The sequence below is a fragment of the Callionymus lyra genome, chromosome 1 (genome assembly GCF_982586985.1).
Source record: "Callionymus lyra chromosome 1, fCalLyr1.hap1.1, whole genome shotgun sequence".
Lineage (NCBI taxonomy): Eukaryota > Metazoa > Chordata > Actinopteri > Syngnathiformes > Callionymidae > Callionymus > Callionymus lyra.
The window spans coordinates 50,939,689-50,960,179 of NC_141818.1; the positions used below are offsets into that span (position 1 = coordinate 50,939,689).

General features: G+C 38.7%; 1 protein-coding gene across 1 annotated transcript in view; it reads left to right on the plus strand.

The window, feature by feature from the left end:
• The first annotated feature begins 7,372 nt into the window (after positions 1–7,372).
• Positions 7,373–20,491, plus strand: part of fancc (FA complementation group C) — a 29,048-nt gene continuing 15,929 nt past the window's right edge. Inside the window, exons 1-6 of the mRNA XM_087785591.1 lie at positions 7,373–7,537; positions 13,342–13,429; positions 13,524–13,618; positions 17,956–18,063; positions 18,687–18,751; positions 20,280–20,444. Of these exons, the coding sequence (XP_087641717.1) occupies positions 7,373–7,537; positions 13,342–13,429; positions 13,524–13,618; positions 17,956–18,063; positions 18,687–18,751; positions 20,280–20,444 (686 nt within the window). The remainder of the gene's footprint in view (positions 7,538–13,341; positions 13,430–13,523; positions 13,619–17,955; positions 18,064–18,686; positions 18,752–20,279; positions 20,445–20,491) is intronic.

Here is a 20,491-nt window from a genome sequence, read left to right on the forward strand (position 1 = left end):
TTTGTCTCTGTTCATAACTTTAATAAAATGAATCTTTGAAAATCAAACTCTTGTTCTTTTTTTTCGCTCAAGTTGTCTGCTTAAGACCTCGGCTCCTGCAAGGGTTTGTCCTGTGCTGAAGGACATGTGACTTGAAAAAAACCGGTGTCTTTGTAACAGCCAGAACATGTCAGGGTCGCAGGGTGACAGTTAAAATTTGATGATTAGATAAATAAATGAATCATTAAAAAAAAGAATCTTCCATTCTTGTAGAAATTGTCCAAAAACACCGTCAAATGTCGTCACTGTGGTACGAATAAAGGTTTATTTGAAAATGTCTATTAATAACTTATTAATACAAGCGTTACATCCTGTCAATCAATCCAAAGTTCAAATCTTCATCAGGTTCAACTCTGGTGTGACTCTGACATCTGGTCTGAAGCCCACCCAGCTCCGCCCCCCCGACCTCACCCTCGACCCCCCCTCACACACCCATCCACTCATATGATTTTGATTGACAGCTTTATAGACTGCAAGGAAATTGGTGGTAGTTAGTTTGCAGCTGGTCGCAGTAACGACGGTGACCACACGATGATGATGATGAAGATGAAGATGAAGATGATGATGAAGATGATGATGATGATGATGATGATGATGATGATGATGATGTTGATGATGATGATGATGATGATGATGATGTTGATGAAGATGATGTTGATGATGATGATGAAGATAAAGAGGATGAAGATGAAGATGAAGATGATGATGATGATGATGATGGTAATGATGATGATGGTGATGATGATGATGATGGTGATGATGATGAAGATAAAGAGGATGAAGATGAAGATGAAGATGATGATGATGATGATGAAGATGATGTTGATGATGATGATGAAGATGAAGATGAAGATGAAGATGATGAAGATGAAGATGAAGATGAAGATGAAGATGATGATGATGATGAAGAAGATGAAGATGGAAATGATGAAGATGAAGATGATGAAGATGATGATGAAGATGAAGATGATGATGATAAAGATAAAGATGATGATGATGAAGGTGAAGATGAAGATGAAGATGAGGATGAAGATGAAGATGAAGATAAAGATAAAGATAACGATGATGATGATGAAGATGATGAAGATAAAGATGATGAAGATGAAAAGGATGAAGAGGATGAAGATGAAGATGATGATGATGATGATGATGATGATGATGATGATGATGATGATGATGATCATGGAGATGAAGATGATGATGATAATGATGATGATGATGATGATGATGATGATGATGATGATGATGATGATGAAGATAAAGATAATGATGATGAAGATGATGATGAAGATGAAACTCACGCGATTTAATCTGTGTAACTACTTTTAAAGTGAGACTCAAATCATTTACGAGGCTTCTCTAAAACACCTCTGACCTCTGACCTCTTCTCAAAGAGTTGAAGCTCAAACTGGTCCGAGAGATTTTATTGACACATTCTTGACTTTAATAAGAAGTTGTTTTTCTGTGGTTCTCCTTAGTCTTCATCACACCATCACACATGCACACACACGCACACACGCACATGCATATACACACACACGCACGCACGCACATGCATATATACACACACACATGCATATACACACACACACATGCATATACACACACACACACACACGCACGCACACACATGCATATATACACACACACATGCATATACACACACACACACGCATGCATACACACACACATGCATGCACACACACGCACACGCACACGCACACATGCATGCACACACACGCGCGCACACACACACACCCGTACATGCACGCACACGCGGTGTGTACCATAACCGTGTACCTCTGCCAAGGAGGTCATGTCGTCGTCTTTCAATCCACAAAAATGTATCGAAAAATTGATAAAGTTTTCAATAAAGTTTTTCAAGAGATGATGAAAATGAATCAATAAATCAACACTTAAGGTGTTTTCTTAAAAACCATCGAATTAAAGTGATTTTTCAAAAATAACAGACGAGACACGAGCTCAGGTGTGTGTGCTAGAATGATGACGTCACATAAACGTTTCCGGGTGTAAAAGCGCGGGAACGTCTTGGAGTTTTGTTTCCACAGAGACCTGAGAATTCCTGGACTCTGCTTCACCCTCTGCACACACACACACACACACACACACACACACACACACACACACACACACACACACACACACACGAAAATGATCTCACACACACGCGAAGAGAGTATATTCACGCGGAGATGACGTCACACTTTTAGTGAAGAAAAAATAACTCAAGAGTGACGTTAAAGTGTAAATTAACAAACATCTTTAACCTTTCTCTCGAATAACAGTTTGATATAACAATACATTTTTATTTTATACGTTGAAATCTTAAATTTCAATAAGATTTTTATAATTTTTAACACATTATAGCCGAAGTAGTCTGGACTTCATTTCCCATAAAGCGTTGCGAATACTGCGTCACTCACCCCTCGTCCAATCATCTTTGGCGATACAGCGATGTGTAAACGAGGGAAATTCGCTTGTGAACTTCACTGTTTTGGAATCCAAGGTTTTCTGGATACATTCAGGAATAACCTATGACGTCATCAGACGACGACAACACGAACTCTTCCCTCGAATGTTTCTTCGTCTCGCGCGCGCGTAAGTTTTCAGTCAAACTCATCGTTTTGTGGATTTGAATGAAGTGAACACTTGCTAAGAGCTAATCGTAGCTAACAACAAGTTAGCATCAGCTCAGCTAACGAGTATTTAAAATATATTTTATTTAGTTTCGAAACCTTGTGACGAAGTTAATATTCAAACTTTAAAAAAGAGAAACGAGCAGAAAGAATGTTGGACACATTTGTTTGAATGTAATACTGACATCAGGCGGTTGAATGTTGTAACTGCAGGGTTTAAAGCAACAAGTGCATTCGCTTTTTTTTGTTAATTATTAATGTCATTATTTAAAACGCAATAGATAAAATATATTAATCAGGTTTTTTAAAGTAGGTAGTGTTTATTATTATTTTCAACCGTCTTTATCAAACCGTAAATGTGCAATGATAAATAAAGAAAGGAAAAAGAAAATGTTTTCTTAACTAATATATCTTTCATTTATAGAAAGTATTCGACTAAAGTACATCAATTGTAGTTTTGAATTCGACAACACAATAATCTTTAGTGTTTATTTACCTTTTCCGTCACATTTGTTATGAATTTGAAAACACACAGAATCTATGTAAGTAAGTAAGTAATATTTATTTATATAGCGCTTTTCGAGACCAGGGTCACAAAGCGCTTAGGCAATCAAAACAATACTCAAAAAAGTACATACTTTAAAGATCAAGATAATACTGAGAACAACACAGGAGTTCGAGAAATTCAAGGAAAAGCCTGAACAAATAGAAACGTCTTAAGGTGTTTCTTAAAGGAGTCAGTAGATCCATCAAGCGCAAAGAGAGAGAAGATCGTTCCAAAGCTTAGGAGCAACAGCCTGAAAAGATTTCTCTCCTCTGGTCCTGAGCCGTGTGCGTGGAACCATAAGTAGATTCTGATCCACAGACCTCAGAGCCCAAGCTGGGGTGTAAGGCTGGATCAGATCAGTGATGTAAGGAGGAGCCTGACCATGAATAGATCTGAAAGTAAGAACCAGAATTTTAAAGTTGATCCTGAAAGAAACTGGAAGCCAGTGAAGACTTTTAAGGATCGGAGAAATGTGAGTTCTTCTACTTGAGCGGGTCAGAATTCTCGCTGCAGAGTTCTGAATCAACTGCAGACGAGACGATCCTTCTTGTTAAGACATGAAAACAAACTGTTACAATAGTCCAGACGAGAAGAAACAAACGCATGGATTACAAGCTCCAGATCATGTTCCGACAACATTTTCCTAAGTTTAGAGATTTTTCTCAGTTGAAGGAAACAGTTTCTGGTCAGTTTTCTTCAGTGTCGAACAAGAGACATGTCTTTATCAAATACAACACCCAGGTTTCTCAGGCTCAGTTTGACAGACTGACCTAAGTCACCCAAGTACTGACTCAACCCTGGAATCTTATCATCAGGAGCAATCACCAGAGTTTCAGTTTTGTCCACATTTAGCTGTAAAGTGTTTTCACTCATTGTTTGATTTCTAGCAAACAATTGACTAAGCTGTTCAGCCTCTGGGGCTCAGTTGGGTCAAAAGAGCAGTAGAGCTGGATGTCATCAGCAAAAATGTGATAAGAAACATCTGGAAATCTCTGAATGATTTTACCGAGGGGAATCAAGTACAGCAAAAACAATAAAGGACCCAGAACAGAACCTTGAGGGACTCCACACAACAGATCTGCCGATTCAGACCTCATTTGATTGGCAGATACACTAAAACTGCACCCAGAAAGGTAAGATGAGAACCATTCTAATACAGACCCAGACAGTCCCACTTCATCCCTTAGTCTTCTCAGCAGGATCTGGTGATCAACTGTGTCAAAGGCTGAGGACAGATCCAAGAGCACCAGAACAGTGAATTTACCCGAGTCAGCCGACATCATGATGTCACTGGACACTTTCAGTAACGCGTCTCCGTAGAGTGATGTTTACGGAAGCCAGACTGAAACTTCTCATGGATGTCGCTCTGATCCAGGAACAGCTGCTCAGACACCATCTTCTCCAAGATCTTGGACAAGAAAGGGAGCTTAGAAATAGGCCTGAAATTACTGAGGTCAGTTGGGTCTAAGCCTGGTTTTTTGAGCAGAGGCTCCACAATGGCATGTTTAAATGCATTGGGAAAAACCCCTGTGGAAAGGGAGAGGTTCACCATATTGGTAACCCAGGGGCCAATTACATCAAATACTTTGATAAAAAGCCTACAAGGAAGGACGTCATCTGAGCAAGAGGATGGTTTCATCTTGTTCACTAGTGCTGAAATATCACCCAAAGATACAGCAGTGAAGGAGGACCAAGAGGAGGAGAGGGGCTCAGAGACAGTAGGGGTTCCAAACAAAGGGGGAGAGATTTTCTCTTTGATCATTTTAATTTTGTCAATGAAAAATCTCAACAATGCATTGCTGTCAGCTTCACAGAAGACAGGCGTGATTTGAGGAGCAGGAGACACAAGAGCACTTGTATCCAATAAAAACATGTACAAATGAAAGCAGAGTTCTTAAATATAATACATGATAATAAGATCACATCTGAAATTTCTCTGTTGCTAAACATGCAATTATCATGAAACATTTTTTAAATAAATCAATAGACTTGTGTGCAGTTTTCTACGTTGTATCATGGATGAGAAAGTCTTTGGAATTTCTTGATAAATATGAAACATGATGCAATTTATTCAACTTATATTCCATTCATTGTTGTGCTAAACGTACATATAAGTACACAAAAGTAGCACATTAGTGAAACCTTACTTAACGCTTCTATTGTCGGCAATAATTCCACGTCTGTATATGAAGCTTAAACTTCTGCCAAGACTTCCTTCAATAAACTGAACGATTTGATTTCGTTATCATCGTGTCAACAGACTGATAATTGAAACGGCAAACTAACTCTAACCCAACGTCCACAAGCTCAGTTGCACAAATCTTCAGAAATAATATTTGAGAAGTCACGTCTCGTTCCCGCCGCGAACATGTTCGGCCAGAACTGCAACGACAGCCGAGCATGTTTTTCTACACGGTAGTATTTTCGTTAACCATCTGTCTTTCAAAACCAGTTCCTTTCAATCGAACTTTTCCGGAGAGAAAAAAGTTCCCGACAAGTGGGGTTTGTTCCTAATTTGCTTGGCCTTCTTCTCCTCCCTGAAAATGAGTATTTATATATTCACATCCAGCCGTAGGGGCTTTCCAGCAGAGATGATGGCACGACATTAAACAAATCGTGTGTAACGAGGTGATCGTAAAAAACACAACCCTGTGGTGTCCCACACAGACCTGTCATTATGAGAAGGTTCGCCAAGTACACAGACACACACACACACACACACACACACATTCATAACGTTGATCCTAACACACCTTTAATCTTAAGTGTTTTCTCTTCCCATTATCTTAAAAGGTGAAGACGGTGCCGTTTATTCCTCAGGAGCTTGTCACGAGTGTAGTTCTGTGTGTGTCTGTGTGGAAGCTTTTGACACTAGAAGCACAAATTGTGTGATTATTTTTGCCGTAGTGAGAACTAAGCCCAGCGTTCAAGTCCCAACTCTTTCTGTATTTTTGCAGATCCATCATAAGATGTTCATAACAATTACTGTTCATACTCACCTGCTCATCATCATTATTTTTAAATATACACTTAACTTGGAATTATAACAGCCTGTTTACTTTTGTGTTGCAATTAAACTTGGCAGTCATCACTCATTACGTCCTCTGTGCCAAAGGACAGTGAAATTCCGCAAGGTCCCACTGAGGACGAGAGGATACAGTCGACTCCAGCGGCTTTTAAAGTGTGTCCAAACACATTTTTTGATTACAAATGAAAGCAATTACTTATTGATTGAATGACTGAGGACGAGAGGATACAGTCGACTCCAGCAGATTTTAAAGTGTGTCCAAAAACACATTTTTTGATTACAAATGAAAGCAATTACTTATTGATTGAATGACTGAGGACGAGCGGATACAGTGAGTCCAACAGTTTTTTAAAGCTGATGTTCGGGAATATTTTGGTTTGAAAACAAATGAAAGCAGTTACAACTGAGGACAAGAGGATACAGCGAGTCCAGAAGCTTTTAAAGCTGATGATTGAACATATTTTGGGTTTGAAAACAAATGAAAGCAGTTACAACTGAGGACAAGAGGATACAGCGAGTCCAGAAGCTTTTAAAGCTGATGTTTGAACATATTTTGGTTTAAAAACGAATGAAAGCAGTTACAACTGAGGACAAGAGGATACAGCGAGTCCAGAAGCTTTTAAATCTGATGTTTGAACATATTTTGGTTTAAAAACGAATGAAAGCAGTTACAACTGAGGACGAGAGGATACAGTGACTCCAGAAGCTTTTAAAGCTGATGTTTGGACATATTTTGGATTCAAAACGAATGAAAGCAGTTACGACTTTGTCAAGAGTGTGTTAAGAATTGTACACATTATGTCTTCGTTCCAACAGTATCACAATATATCACAATATATATTATTCTTGTGCCTGATGCTTATCGTAACAAATACAGTTTGAAGTACAAATACGTAAATAGTTGTACTCGGACATTACTACAATGATATCCTAGTTCCTGAGTATCACAATATATCACACAATATCACACAATATCACAATAGTATCCTTGTCCCTGATGCTTATCGTATCAACAGATCATACATCCTAAGTTGTGATTGTCTTTTCGTTCTTGCCCAGGTTCTCTGGAATCGACCTCCCTGACTCTGTACGAGTGGAACCATGTCTCAGCCTCAACAGTCGGAGGCGCAGGAGTTGCAGCTCTGGCTGGAGAGAGTCGTGGACTGGAGTCGATCCGACAGTCGTGAGACCGTGAGAGACGCCTGCAGACTCTTGAGTCCACTGAGAGACTACCTTCAGAGACTGCTGGTGCACATCAACAGTGTGGTGAGCAGATGGTTGTGTTGATTCAGCACAAGATTTCTTTCAAGCTCTTTATGCAAAAGTAATAAAAACATCAATAATTGATGTTTTTGTACGGCTTTAACCGTTTTTATTTTTAGATGAAAAACATGAATTCTACACGATGTATTAGTACAGCTGCCTCATGTACTACTATTTTACATTGGCCACAGTTCACCGGTTACTTATAATAGTTAGTGCATACGAACTACCCACCTCACTGTCGACAGATTAATGAAGCCTTTGGTCGACTCCAACGTCAACACACTCCGTACACAAACGCACACACTCTTGACTTTGTGTCCGAGCCAAGAGAGGAACAGTGAGGCCAGGGTTGGTTCGGACCCGCTAACACTGGACGCTCTGTGTCCGAGGCCGAGGCTTGTGTACGTCTGGCTGGCATCGCTCGCCGCTCCGAGTTTGTCAGGTAACGGCCGCACTGGGAGCCCCGGCGTTAACCTAATGTATCCCCCGTACGAGGGCCGGAGCGTTTTAATATGGAAGGACTGTCCAAACAAGTGTCCTGCAGTTTTAACAAATTGAATTCATCTTGTTTGAAGAAGTGATGCTTGATACGTTGTGTAAGGAAAATAAATCGGCTTCAAAGTTCATAGTTAATCAAAATATTAAGATTAAACAGGCACTTTCTTTATTCAACACGGTCTTCGACAAATAAACCTTATTTTAAACCTCTTTATAAAAGCAAATGAAGAAAACGACTTTGACCTTCGTTTCGACTCCTGGTCTGAGACTTAAACTTTGCTCGATGCTTAAATACTCATATCTCAGCATAGTTGCATTTAAGTAAGTAACTCATTTATATTTATAGAACGCTTTTCCAGACCAGGGTCACAAAGCGCTTAAACAATCAAAACAATACTCTATAAAATATATACTTTATAACACGGAGACAAACACAGGAGTCTCAGAAAATCAGGGAAAAGCTCAAATAAAAGTGTCTTTAGATGTTTCTTGAAGGAGTCAGTAGATCATCAAACACAGATGTTTCTTGAAGGAGTCAGTAGATCATCAAACACAGATGTTTCTTGAAGGAGTCAGTAGATCATCAAACACAGATGTTTCTTGAAGGAGTCAGTAGATCATCAAACACAGATGTTTCTTGAAGGAGTCAGTAGATCATCAAACACAGATGTTTCTTGAAGGAGTCAGTAGATCATCAAACACAGATGTTTCTTGAAGGAGTCAGTAGATCATCAAACACAGATGTTTCTTGAAGGAGTCAGTAGATCATCAAACACAGATGTTTCTTGAAGGAGTCAGTAGATCATCAAACACAGATGTTTCTTGAAGGAGTCAGTAGATCATCAAACACACATGTTTCTTGAAGGAGTCAGTAGATCATCAAACACACATGTTTCTTGAAGGAGTCAGTAGATCATCAAACACAGAAATCATCCCAAAGCCATTTAAGTTGATTATTGGAGTGATTTTATTGTTTTTATATATTCAAGTTCAGCATGTTTTTGCTAGTTCTCACTATGAGTGATTGAGAAAAGCTTCAAAATGTTCAAATACACATTATTCTGCTGAACCAACTGCAAATTGTTACTTACCTGATAGTTTTACTGACAAATTTGATATTTCTCAACCTGATGGAGTTTAACGTGCGTAGACGAACAATGCTTATTGAAAATGCCACATTAAAGATCTATAAGATTGCTCTATATATTGTCTATATAGATGTGTTTACATCTTACCACCATGTAAGTAAGTAAGTAGTTTATATTTATATTTATATAGCGCTTTTTCTAGACTTTCTTATCCATGCAGGCTTTCCCTAATTTTCTGGGACTCCTGTGTTTTGAAATATAAACCATTGAGGGACTTTCATAAAATAAAACCATTTGAAAGCCTTAAAAAAAAAAGAAAAAAACTCAAGACAGTACTCTTGGATGATGATAAAGTATCATACAAAAAATTGCGATATTTAAAGCAGCACTGGGTAGTTTTGTGTACCGTAATATTTTTGTACTAAAATAACTTGTGATGACACATCAACTTAAAACTAGTTTAATGACTCGTATACCGTTACTTGTAGGTGTTTTGTGTGATTTTTATTTTATAAATAATAACGGTACAAAAACAAAGTTAAAGTTATTTTATTTACAAAGCCGTCATATCATATTTAATTTTCCACAATCTGATTCATGACCTCATCAGTATCATCCTTCATTCATCAATAAAAGTCTAGAAACAGAACATTCATCAAATGCTACAAACCGGGACATGGAAACTTTTGTGACGTTTAGCGAGTGCTCATGGGAAATGTAGTCTCCCGTCGGGCTAAACACTACCACTGTAGTCCACTGGCGGCGCTCGACTAAAAATCCCATAGAGCTGCTTTAAGCGAATCAATATTTTCTAACACCTCCTGCTGCTTTCAATGACTTAAATAAATGTTGAGTTCTTTAAGTCATCGATCAGCCACAGTTCAGCATATTAACCATAATGTAGACGAATGGAAAATACTTTATTGGTCTCTATGTGGCGACGCCAAAATTGAGAGTCATTGAAAATTGCATCATGTGACTGCCAGGTATATTTTTAGCAGTTTTTTTAAATGTAAATTGTATTTTTTATTTCACACTCTTTCTACCGTAGGAGGATCTTGAGTCTTTTAACTGAAACATTGATATTATAAATGAAGCCATCATCCCTTTGAATCCACTTCTCCTGCTCCCTGGTGGCTGCAGGGACTCATGCGAGGTGTAGCATGAGTGGATATACTGCCAGATAAAAGAATGTTAAAGCGTAATTGGACGTAAATCCCTTTTACTGGCTCTGCGCTTATAAAAAAAAAAGCCGAGGATCACTGGCTTCTTGGCAGAATCCTGCCTCCCTTGATGGCTTAACAACTTTCTCTTGGCTCCGACCCAAACCGGGAGAATATTCCCAAGTTAACGCTCTTTTTTTTCCAGGAAAAGAGAATCCTCCCTCTGTCGGATCTTCTATCGACAGTGTCGGCAAATCCTCTCGGGCGTCGTGTCCCGACAACCCTGTCCTTCTGGTCGGTTCTCCTCACAGGAGTCCATCGGAAAATCCAGCAGATCAAGACGTTTTGTATGTTGACGTGGTCGCCGTGGCGACCGAACCAGTCACCGTCAGAGCTGGTCGTCGTTCGTGTTCCCTTCATCGTCACATGCACGACCACGACCATAAACTGGTCCTGGCTCGCTCGACGATCCCTCGCTCGGGTCTTCATCTGTCCCTGATCAGGACAAGATGCGAGGACTCGCCTGTAATTGGCGACGATACTGACGAAGCTCTAATGACGACTTGGCGCTTCACTCAAAGTTGGGTTCTTATTGTAAACGAACATTCCTCGCCGCCTCATCACGAACGCTCGCCATGTGTTGTCGATTGACGGCGGAGTGTATAGCCGTGTCCCAGACGGCGTCGATGATGTTGTGGGGCCTTCTTCGGATCTTACTTAGACCTTTAACTGAGCTGCTTCCCATTAATGCTGATCTCATCCACTTGAAGCAGTCAAATTACTTCTCCTGTCTGTCTGGAGATCACTTTGATCCTGAGGCTCAGAGCTTCCTACGTGACCCACTGGATCCACTTCCTGCTCGATTATTTCACAAACATCTATTTGTTGTTGTGGTTTTGATACAGTGTATCTTATTGATGTCAATGTCATTGGTGTTTAACAGCAATGATTCACTGCAGGGATTTTAAGGCAGATTCCATTGTTACTTTTGTATTTCTTCATAGGATATGATGATGTTTAACACTCTTTTCTTTAATTCTCTTCTTCCTTCATGTCTCTGCTGCTCTCGCCAACTTAAAGCAGCTTCATCGATATTTATTTAAAGTAAGTTTAAGGTCTTTAAAGTTAAAACGTGCACTTTATTATACAGATTTAAGTAAATACAGATACACTTGAATATTAATTATTTATATTATTTTTTTTATATATTCCTTTCAGTGTAAGAAAGTAAGTCATCATTTATTTCTAAAGCGCCTTTCGCAGACCAGGGTCATAAAGTAAAATGCCTACAAATGACAAAACTTTAGAGACTGTTTTTGATATTAAACAGCACTGTCTAAATTTAAAAAATAATACAATTTGAAATATTTTAATTTTCTTAATCATAGTTTTCTTGTGCTTAAAATAAAAAAAAGATTGTCCTTCACTGCAAAAGGAACAATGAAATCCTATGAGATCCCAGTGATGACTGAGGACGAGAGGATACAGTGAGTCCAGCAGCTTTTAAAGCTGATGTTTGGACATATTTTGGTTTGGAAACAAATGAAAGCAGTTACGACTTCGTCAAGAGTCATGTGGTCTGTAAATTAAAATTAAAAACTTCTTTCTTAACAATCACAAAGAAATATATTTTCCTGTAAAGTGAATTGTGTTAAAAAATAATTGCATATTTAATCGCAATATTGTGGAAAATAATCACAATTAGATTATTTTTAATAATCGTTCATCTCTAGTTCTTTAATTGTGTATGTATGGATCGTATACATATTTTTCATTTTTGTTCAGGCTGTAACATGAAAATACAATGTTTGTTCTTGAAGGATAAGGTTTATGTTTTTTTTATTGTGGTGATACTTTCATTAGTATGTTGTGAGAAAAGATGGTGAGTGTGTGTGTGTGTGTGTGAGGACTAGTACCTTTTATAAATGTATTTGTAGTAACACAGGGGAGAGGGGGATGAAAGTGGAGGTATGAGGGAACGATGTCTTCAGAGGAGGATCTGTCAACACATCAGTAGAGTGAGAGAATAAATAGTTACAATAATGTCATGGGTTACGAAGCTATATATGATTCAAGTTTAAACATAATTTGGTTGAAAATGTTGTGTATTTGCAGAATGCAAATTATTTTCAAATTGCAGAAAAAATGTTTGACTTTCTGCAATTTTGCAAAACACCGTCACCATAGCAACCGAGCCTAGCAAGCTGAGCCGCACAGTTCACAGACGGACGGAGACGTAAACAACAACGAGACATGGAAGTACAAATTGACAACTTTACAGAACCTGACACTGATTGGTCGAAGTTCGCATTTAAGAAATGCTTGATTTATACAATAAAAAATGATAAATGATCACGTTTTCTATATGCATATCCCACGTGCCAATATCGCGATATCTATATTTTTTTGATACATCATGCATATAAAAAACATTTGTGTTGCTGTGGTTCAAAATGTAACAAATCAATAAGTACATTTAAGTATTTTTGTCATATATGCAGGAAATAAACTACATTTATAACTTTTATCGAATCATTTATTTTAAAACCATGCAGTTGTTTCTTAATATGTAATAATAATAATAAATGCGTAATAATGTGCAGCTGTTTCTGTCCAGGTTATCAATGCTTGCATCTGCCTTTAATGATCTTGTCCTATTTGTTTTTAACTGGCTGTTAGTTGAAATACATCACATGGTCGGATGCCATACGCAGGATAAACAAGCAGAGAAACACACGTACTTAAAGTTTTACAGATATAGCACCCGTAGCCAGAACCCCAGCATGTGTTCTGTTCAACGTATCTTTCGCTGCAGCCATGAGAGCGAGAACACGGTGGTGAAGAACAACAACATGGTGTCAGTGACATGCAGGCAGACATCCATAAGTACGGAACACATGTAAACAATAAAGTCACTGTTGTGTGTCACAGGATCTGGTTCATGTTGAAACTGTTTTCCACATGTGTGGCTTTATTCATATGAAGATTTGGATTAAAACACAATAGTAAAACACTTGTTGACTGATTGTTTTGGTTTGTTTGCGTTCATTTAAAGAGCTCCACAGCCGAGATCATGAAGAAGCTTCCACACTTGGGACAGTTTCTGGGTCGACTGTGTTGGAACCACCTGGTCATGGCTGATGGTGAGAGAATTAATATTTTCTTTCTCACAACTTATTGTCTTCATCAAACCTGGTGTCGTTCTCCATTAATCCGTGCACGTCTCTCTGACGAAAGACTCGAGTATGAAGTCGGTGCTTAACTGTCTGTGGGGTCTTTACTCCGAGACCCCCAGCAATCCTGTGGAAACCAAAGCCAACCAGTGGATCCGGGTGAGTTTTTTTCTTCTTTCTTATAGTGTTGTCAGTAGGACACTTGAAAGGATACTTTATTATGTTGTAAAATGTTTTTTTCTCACACATTAGGATTCTATCATACCATATAATATCATGTTTCAGAAAACATCAATTTAAAATATTATTTTGATCCTTTATTTCACAAGTTCTAATGTCAATTTTCCAAGTACTGTGTGTGTCCAGTATTACATCAGTTTGTATGTTGTTTAATATTGTTGTGTTTATCCACCTTCATAAGGCAGGTCTGTGAAAATATTACTTGACATAAAACCAGTGTGTCGCACAAAAAAGATGGGAATGCCTGAAGAAAGTTGTGCATTAGTGCTGGTTGAGATGGTTATCAGAATATAATCGGCTGATTATATAACTTTTATAGAACCACCATATTGTTTGTATTGACTAGGGGCGTAAATATTGATAGCTTTCAAGTTAAGGCAGCACAATATATCGAAAAAATATCGATATCGCAATATTGGCACGTGCGATATTCATAGTTGAAAACATGTGCGATAATTTATATTTTTTATTGTATAAATCAAGCACTTCTTAAATTGTCACTTCGACCAATCAGTGTCAGGTTCTGTAAAGTTGTCAATTTGTACTTCTATGTCTCGTTGTTGTTTACGTCTACGTCTGACTGTGAACTGTGCGACGCAGCTTGCTAGGCTCGGTTGCTATGGCGACGCTGACTTGGTGCGGCTCAGTATAAACAAGGAAGTAATACTAACTTATGATCTAGTCAAACACTAGTGATCCAGTCACTCGTCTCTTTCAACCTCCTTTGTTAAAGCAACATATTGTAAGAACTTTTCATCTCGTCTCAGTTTTCTTATAAGATCGTGAACTTCCAAACAAACCTGTCCGTCTTCACTGTATGCTAAGGAGCTAAGTTGTTAGCGTCATTTATAAAGTGTTATGTGTGCGTGTACAAGGAGGTGGATTTATTATTGATTTGGTGATATCACGACGCGCCGGCGGCTCCTCTCTGATGTCGCTCAGTTTCGCAGGAAACCGATGCAAGTCCCGCGAGACTGAGCGTTATAAGTGAAAATGTTTTCCGATTTTGCCGAACGTCGGCACTAAAGGGCGCAAATAAACGAAAGGGAAATATCGCATGGTTTTCCTTATTGGACCTCTGACCTACACTACAGTTCTCGCACCTGCGCGCGCAAGTGGGCAAATTTTTAGGTGAAAGAAAAAATGATCGCATTAATATCGATGCCACAATTAAAGACACCAATATCAAATATCGCACATATTTCCGATATCGTGTAGCCCTACTTGAAGTTGAACTTATTGACCGAATGACTGAGGACAAGAGGATACAGTGACTCAACTTTTAACAATGAAACAAATGAAAGCATTTACGACTTCATCAAGAGTCGATCCTTGTTACTACAGTATCACAATATATCACAATATATCGTGTCATTTACCCTGTATTGTGAAACATAACGTATCATATTCTTATTAATACACAACACTAGTATTGACCTGTGTTAACACTTGCTTAGTGTTTTTGAAAATATATCATCAACTAGCAATTTCTGACATTTGACTGGCCTTCAAACAGGTTTTGGTAACTGACGCTCGCTACTGTGTTTTCACTTAATCCCACATAAAGACGTTGCGCAACAGATTCCCTCGTATTTAACTTAATATCGTGGCCCCACCCTTCAGCGGTGGCTCCACATCCAAGTGTTTGGATGGTCGGATGATGAACCGCGAGCTGCAGGCCACGAAAGACGGTCATTAGCTGCGAGTGTTTCTTGACATCCTGTCCCAGCCGAGGACCACACAGTGGCTGCAGGAACACGGCAGGATCTCTGAGGAGATGACAGACGCACGAGCGTGAGATATTAAAGGCCTGGTTTGATAGTGTCATCTTTGATCTGGATGTTCCCTCGACTCGGGAGAAACCACAGGAGCGCTCGGAGCCACTTTGGTTTTCCCTTTGGTTTCAAAACGTATTCGGATCTCTTTGTTCCCATGGGAAGTAACGCGTTTAAAACATGATCAAAGACACTTTAATGTCTTTATCTTCCTGGGCGTGCTTTTTTCAGAGAAGGTTAACTTGAGCCCACAACAGAAATGTCTTATTACAGGACACCAGAACAGAGAAGATGCTTTGTTTAACTCAAGCAATTAACATGTTTCCTAACTCAAAATACAAAATATTAGACTCATTTTAAGTTAATCTTCTCTTCTCTTGTTTCTCCATCGACGATCTTTCCAGTCGCTCCCTCCACCTCACGACTCCCGGGCGGCTGATGGTTTCGTAGGTTCAGCTGAAGCCGCTCACATGGTAGCGATTGAGGTTGTTTTGTGTGCGGAGGGTAAATATGTTAGCGTGACGTTCAACCAGCCCGACAAAACCACACGACTCTAGCGAGCGCACACAACACCTCTCAGTCTGGCACTCGCTTTAAGAGTCATTTAAACCCATTTATCCTCGTTTCCTTCAGAGTTTTACACTTTTTATCCGTTTCACTTGGTTTGTTTTGTGCGTTGATCCTCTATGTTATCTATGTTAGTCTTTGTATCCTTTGTCTTTGTTATTTTTATTTGATCTATGTTCTCTATCTTTATCTTTAGACTTAGATTGTATCATCTTGTTCTTTCTCTTTATTTCTCATTGTTCTTGTTCTTATTTTATTTGATTTATTTTTTATGAAAAATTGCTCTATTTGCTGTGGATAATTTGGAAAAAACAATTTCCTGAAGGAGACCTCCTGAGGGATCAATAAAGTTCTACCTACCTGGGTGTTGTATTTGATAAAGACATGTCTCTTGTTCAACACTGCAGAAAACTGACCAGAAACTGTTTCCTTCAACTGAGAAAAATCTCTAAACTTAGGAAATTGTTGTCGGAACATGATCTGGATCTTATAATCCATGCGTTTGTTTCTTCTCGTCTGGACTATTGTAACAGTTTGTTTTCATGTCTTAACAAGAAGGAGTTGTCTCGCCTGCAGTTGGTTCAGAACTCTGCAGCGAGAATTCTGACCCGCTCTAGTAGAAGAACTCACATTTCTCCGATCCTTAAATCTCTTCACTGGCTTCCAGTTTCTTTCAGGATCATTTTAAAATGTTGGTTCTTACTTTCAGATCTATTCATGGTCAGACCTTCCATCAGTGATCTGATCCAGACTTGCGCCCCAGCTCGGGCTCTGAGGTCTGTGGATCAGAATCTACTGATGGTTCCACGAACACGGTTCAGGACCAGAGGAGAGAAATCTTTTCAGGCTGTTGCTCCTAAGCTTTGGAACCATCTCTGTGTTTGATGATCTACTGACTCCTTCAAGAAACATCTTAAGACGTTTCTATTAGTTAAAGTTTTTCCTTGATTTTCTGGAACTCCTGTTGTGTTATCAGTTTTATCTTGACCTTTAAAATATATACTTTATTGAATATTGTTTTGATTGTTTAAGCGCTTTGTGACCCTGGTGTGGAAAAGCGCTATATAAATAATCATTTCTACCTACCTACCTATCTATAATGTTTTCTATTATATTATAATCGATCAATCTTGCGAATTTACTTTATAGTTAAACCACTAATATCTCTTCGTAAATGTCCAACAACTGTCTTATAGACTTGGTAAAGAAGCATTTGTCAGAACATGTCACATTCTAAATAAATTATCTTTAATTGAAGATTAAATTGGTAAATTAATATGAATCTAATACAGCAGTAAATATGAATTTTAGAAGAAAAAATTAAGGATGAACTTCTAGAACAAGACCCGAGAAGGTAAAGACTACTAAAGAAAGTAAAGATGGATATTATTACTAGCAGGGCTTAAGCTCGGGTGTTTATCCGCTTTGTCTTCATGAGGACGACGTATAAAGCGCGACACTTGTTTGTGACTTGTTTCTTGAATTTTCTTTTTATCATAAGGCCGAAAAACAAACGACTTCCAATGCATACTTGAAATAACTTTGTTTCTGTTGCTTTACAAGCGTCTGGTCATCGGGACGGAACTCGAATCACACGTTCGCGCCGAAAAAACATAGACGCCGTCGAGTTAATATGAAATAATTTCCGTGTTTTTACGAGCTGTGCGCTCGCATACAAGCATCAGCTGCGATGATTAATCTTCTTTTATCACTTTATGATGAGGCCCCTTCCAGAAATATGCTTGTAAAACACCAAGACCGTGTTGCGAAATCTCACGTGCTGTCCATACATCCTCGCTCGCTGGAATACCTGCACCGCAGTCACGCGTGACCCCATGATGTGAGATCCTTTGTGTCATGCTTTCTAATGAGCTTTAAACATTATCAACACTAAGTCTGGTCTTTCTCATGCAGAGAGTCTTGTCTCGGCTGGTGACGGAGGAAGAAGACGTTGACCTGCAAACACAACTGAAGCACCTGGATGTCTCACCTGAGCACTATCATCACCTGGTGTACAAGAAGGTACCCTATTTTCCCGACTATAAGTGTCAGTTTTTTTTTCATAGTTTGTCCGGGGGTGCGACTTGTACTCTGGAGCGACTTATGTGTGAAATTATGAACACATTATTACCGGTATATCATTTCACATGTTATTTTCACACTAAACCACAAGAGGGCGCTCTAGGCCTGTGGTGATAATTTCCACGTAGAAGAGGAAGCATCTTCTACCTCCGGAGTTAGTTAGTTGTTTAAAAGTGACACGAGGATGAAGAGTTATTTGGAGTTACACGGATGGTTTGGTAAACTTGTTAGTTATTTATGCTATAGTTCTCTGAATAACTCTTCATATGTTATGTTAACATACCAGGTTCTCACTTCATGTAACGTACAATTATTCTGTTGTTGCCTCTATTTTTATTTTAAATTGTCTTTCAAGATCACATGTCTGTTCTTGGTGTTGGATTTTATCAAGTAAATTTCCCCCAAAAATGCGACTTATACTCCAGTGCAACTTGTATACGTTTTTTTCCTTCTTTATTATGCATTTTATGGCTGGAGCGACTTATAGTCCGGAAAATACGGTACTCGTGTGTTTGATGCTGTATTGAAAGAACATCTATTAATCCTTCTTTTTCTCTCTTTAGATGATCACTCAGTTACAGGGAGTTGTTGAAAGAAGATGCGACGTGTTGCACGATGAAGACCAGAGGTGATGTTGTTTATACGAGTATTTGTAAAACAACACATTATTTACCACATAAATGTATGTATCATTAGTTTTACGCTCATTCTTAAGAACAAAGTTGTCTCAGTAAAGTGTCGTCAGTCGCTGCCGAGAACGAGCGCTCGTTGCTCTGCCAACTATTTCCCGCTTCAGATAATCTCTTCGTTTGATCTAAGAATTCCTTCGGCAACTTCGCTTGGTCTAAGAAATCCCTTAATTTAAGGCCAACTTGAAACATGTTAGCACTTAGTGGTTGAAGTAGTAGTTGAAAAGCTGCGGAAATAATAACGATTTGGAGTCGATTTGAGAAAATAAATATTAGGTTTATTAAGGATCTGTGTTGTCAAAAATCTGTTGAAATTCGAATCACAGGTTCAATAATATGATATACAGTAATATATGGTGATACTGAAGGTACAATGACTGTTTACCCTGTTCACGTCATCGGCCGGTGTAGCTCATGGCTACTGCAAACGGGACTTCGTCTCAAATTGCTGGTTATATATTACTAACATTTGTTAGACTAGAAGGAAGATCTGATTTAATTGTATTTTGTAAAAATCTAAATATATATATATACAGCTGTCCAGGAAAGGTATTACATGCACAATTGACAGGTGTATGTGCTTCTAACTCATTCAGTTAAATGTATATTCTGAATTCCAAAAAATAAAGATAACCAGGCATCCTAGAGGAAAAAAAGTTGCATTTATCTGAAGATTTTAAACAAAATGGTAACGACCTTCATCAACAACATTATGGTCTACAATAGTTCTGTAAAAATATATATATTTTTTTTAACAACATGCAATAAACTATCTTTTTATCTCTCGCATCAAAATAAGATTCTTGAATCCATGAATCCATCCATGAATAAAATATTTAAATTATTTCGTGGCCACGACTTTACAGTATTTACAGACTACATGACTCTTGACGAAGTCGTTACTGCTTTCATTTGTTTTCAAACCAGCTTTAAAAGCTGCTGGACTCACTGTATCCTCTCGTCCTCAGTCATCATTCTTGCATTTAGCCGTGGAGGACGTAACTACTGCTGCCATCTAGAGGCCAGAAGTTTAACTGTAACACAAAATTGAAGAAAACTTTTTGAATATTTACATGTTAATTGTAAAACTAACTAGTAGAACTATACAAAAAATAAAACACTTTGAACATCTCACTATATCCTCCCTCACTCCTCTCCTTATCCATCTGTCTACCCCCCCATCCTTCCTCCCAGCCGGTCAAAGCAGGAGGCCGTCAACAATGAGTCTGGTTCTGCTCGAGGTTTCTTCTTTTCCTCGCCATAGCTCACTGTACAGTGTTTCGCTTATTGCTCATTGTTCAATTGCTGGGATCTGTTTTTCCATAATCAACTATAGTCTTACTTCAACTGTAAAGTGTCTTGAGATAACTTTGTTATGATAAGACACTTTAAATAAGATTGCATTGAATATCATAAAAGAAACTTTGTTATGTTCTTCTACTTGAGTAAGTGTACATTTGCCTCCAGGTGTGGGTGTGACAGCAGCCTGGCAGCATCACAGACCCTCATCCCTCTGCTGGGATCTCCTGAAGCGGCTCCTCTCATTGGTGCGCTGCTGCGGCGACCTTTCACCTGCACCAGAGCGGGTCTGGGCGAAGACTTCCTGGAAGCCGTGAGCTCTGCCTACTTGAGGTACCGGCACACAGGGGTGTGTAACTGCAGCATCCGCAGGGTTTCGT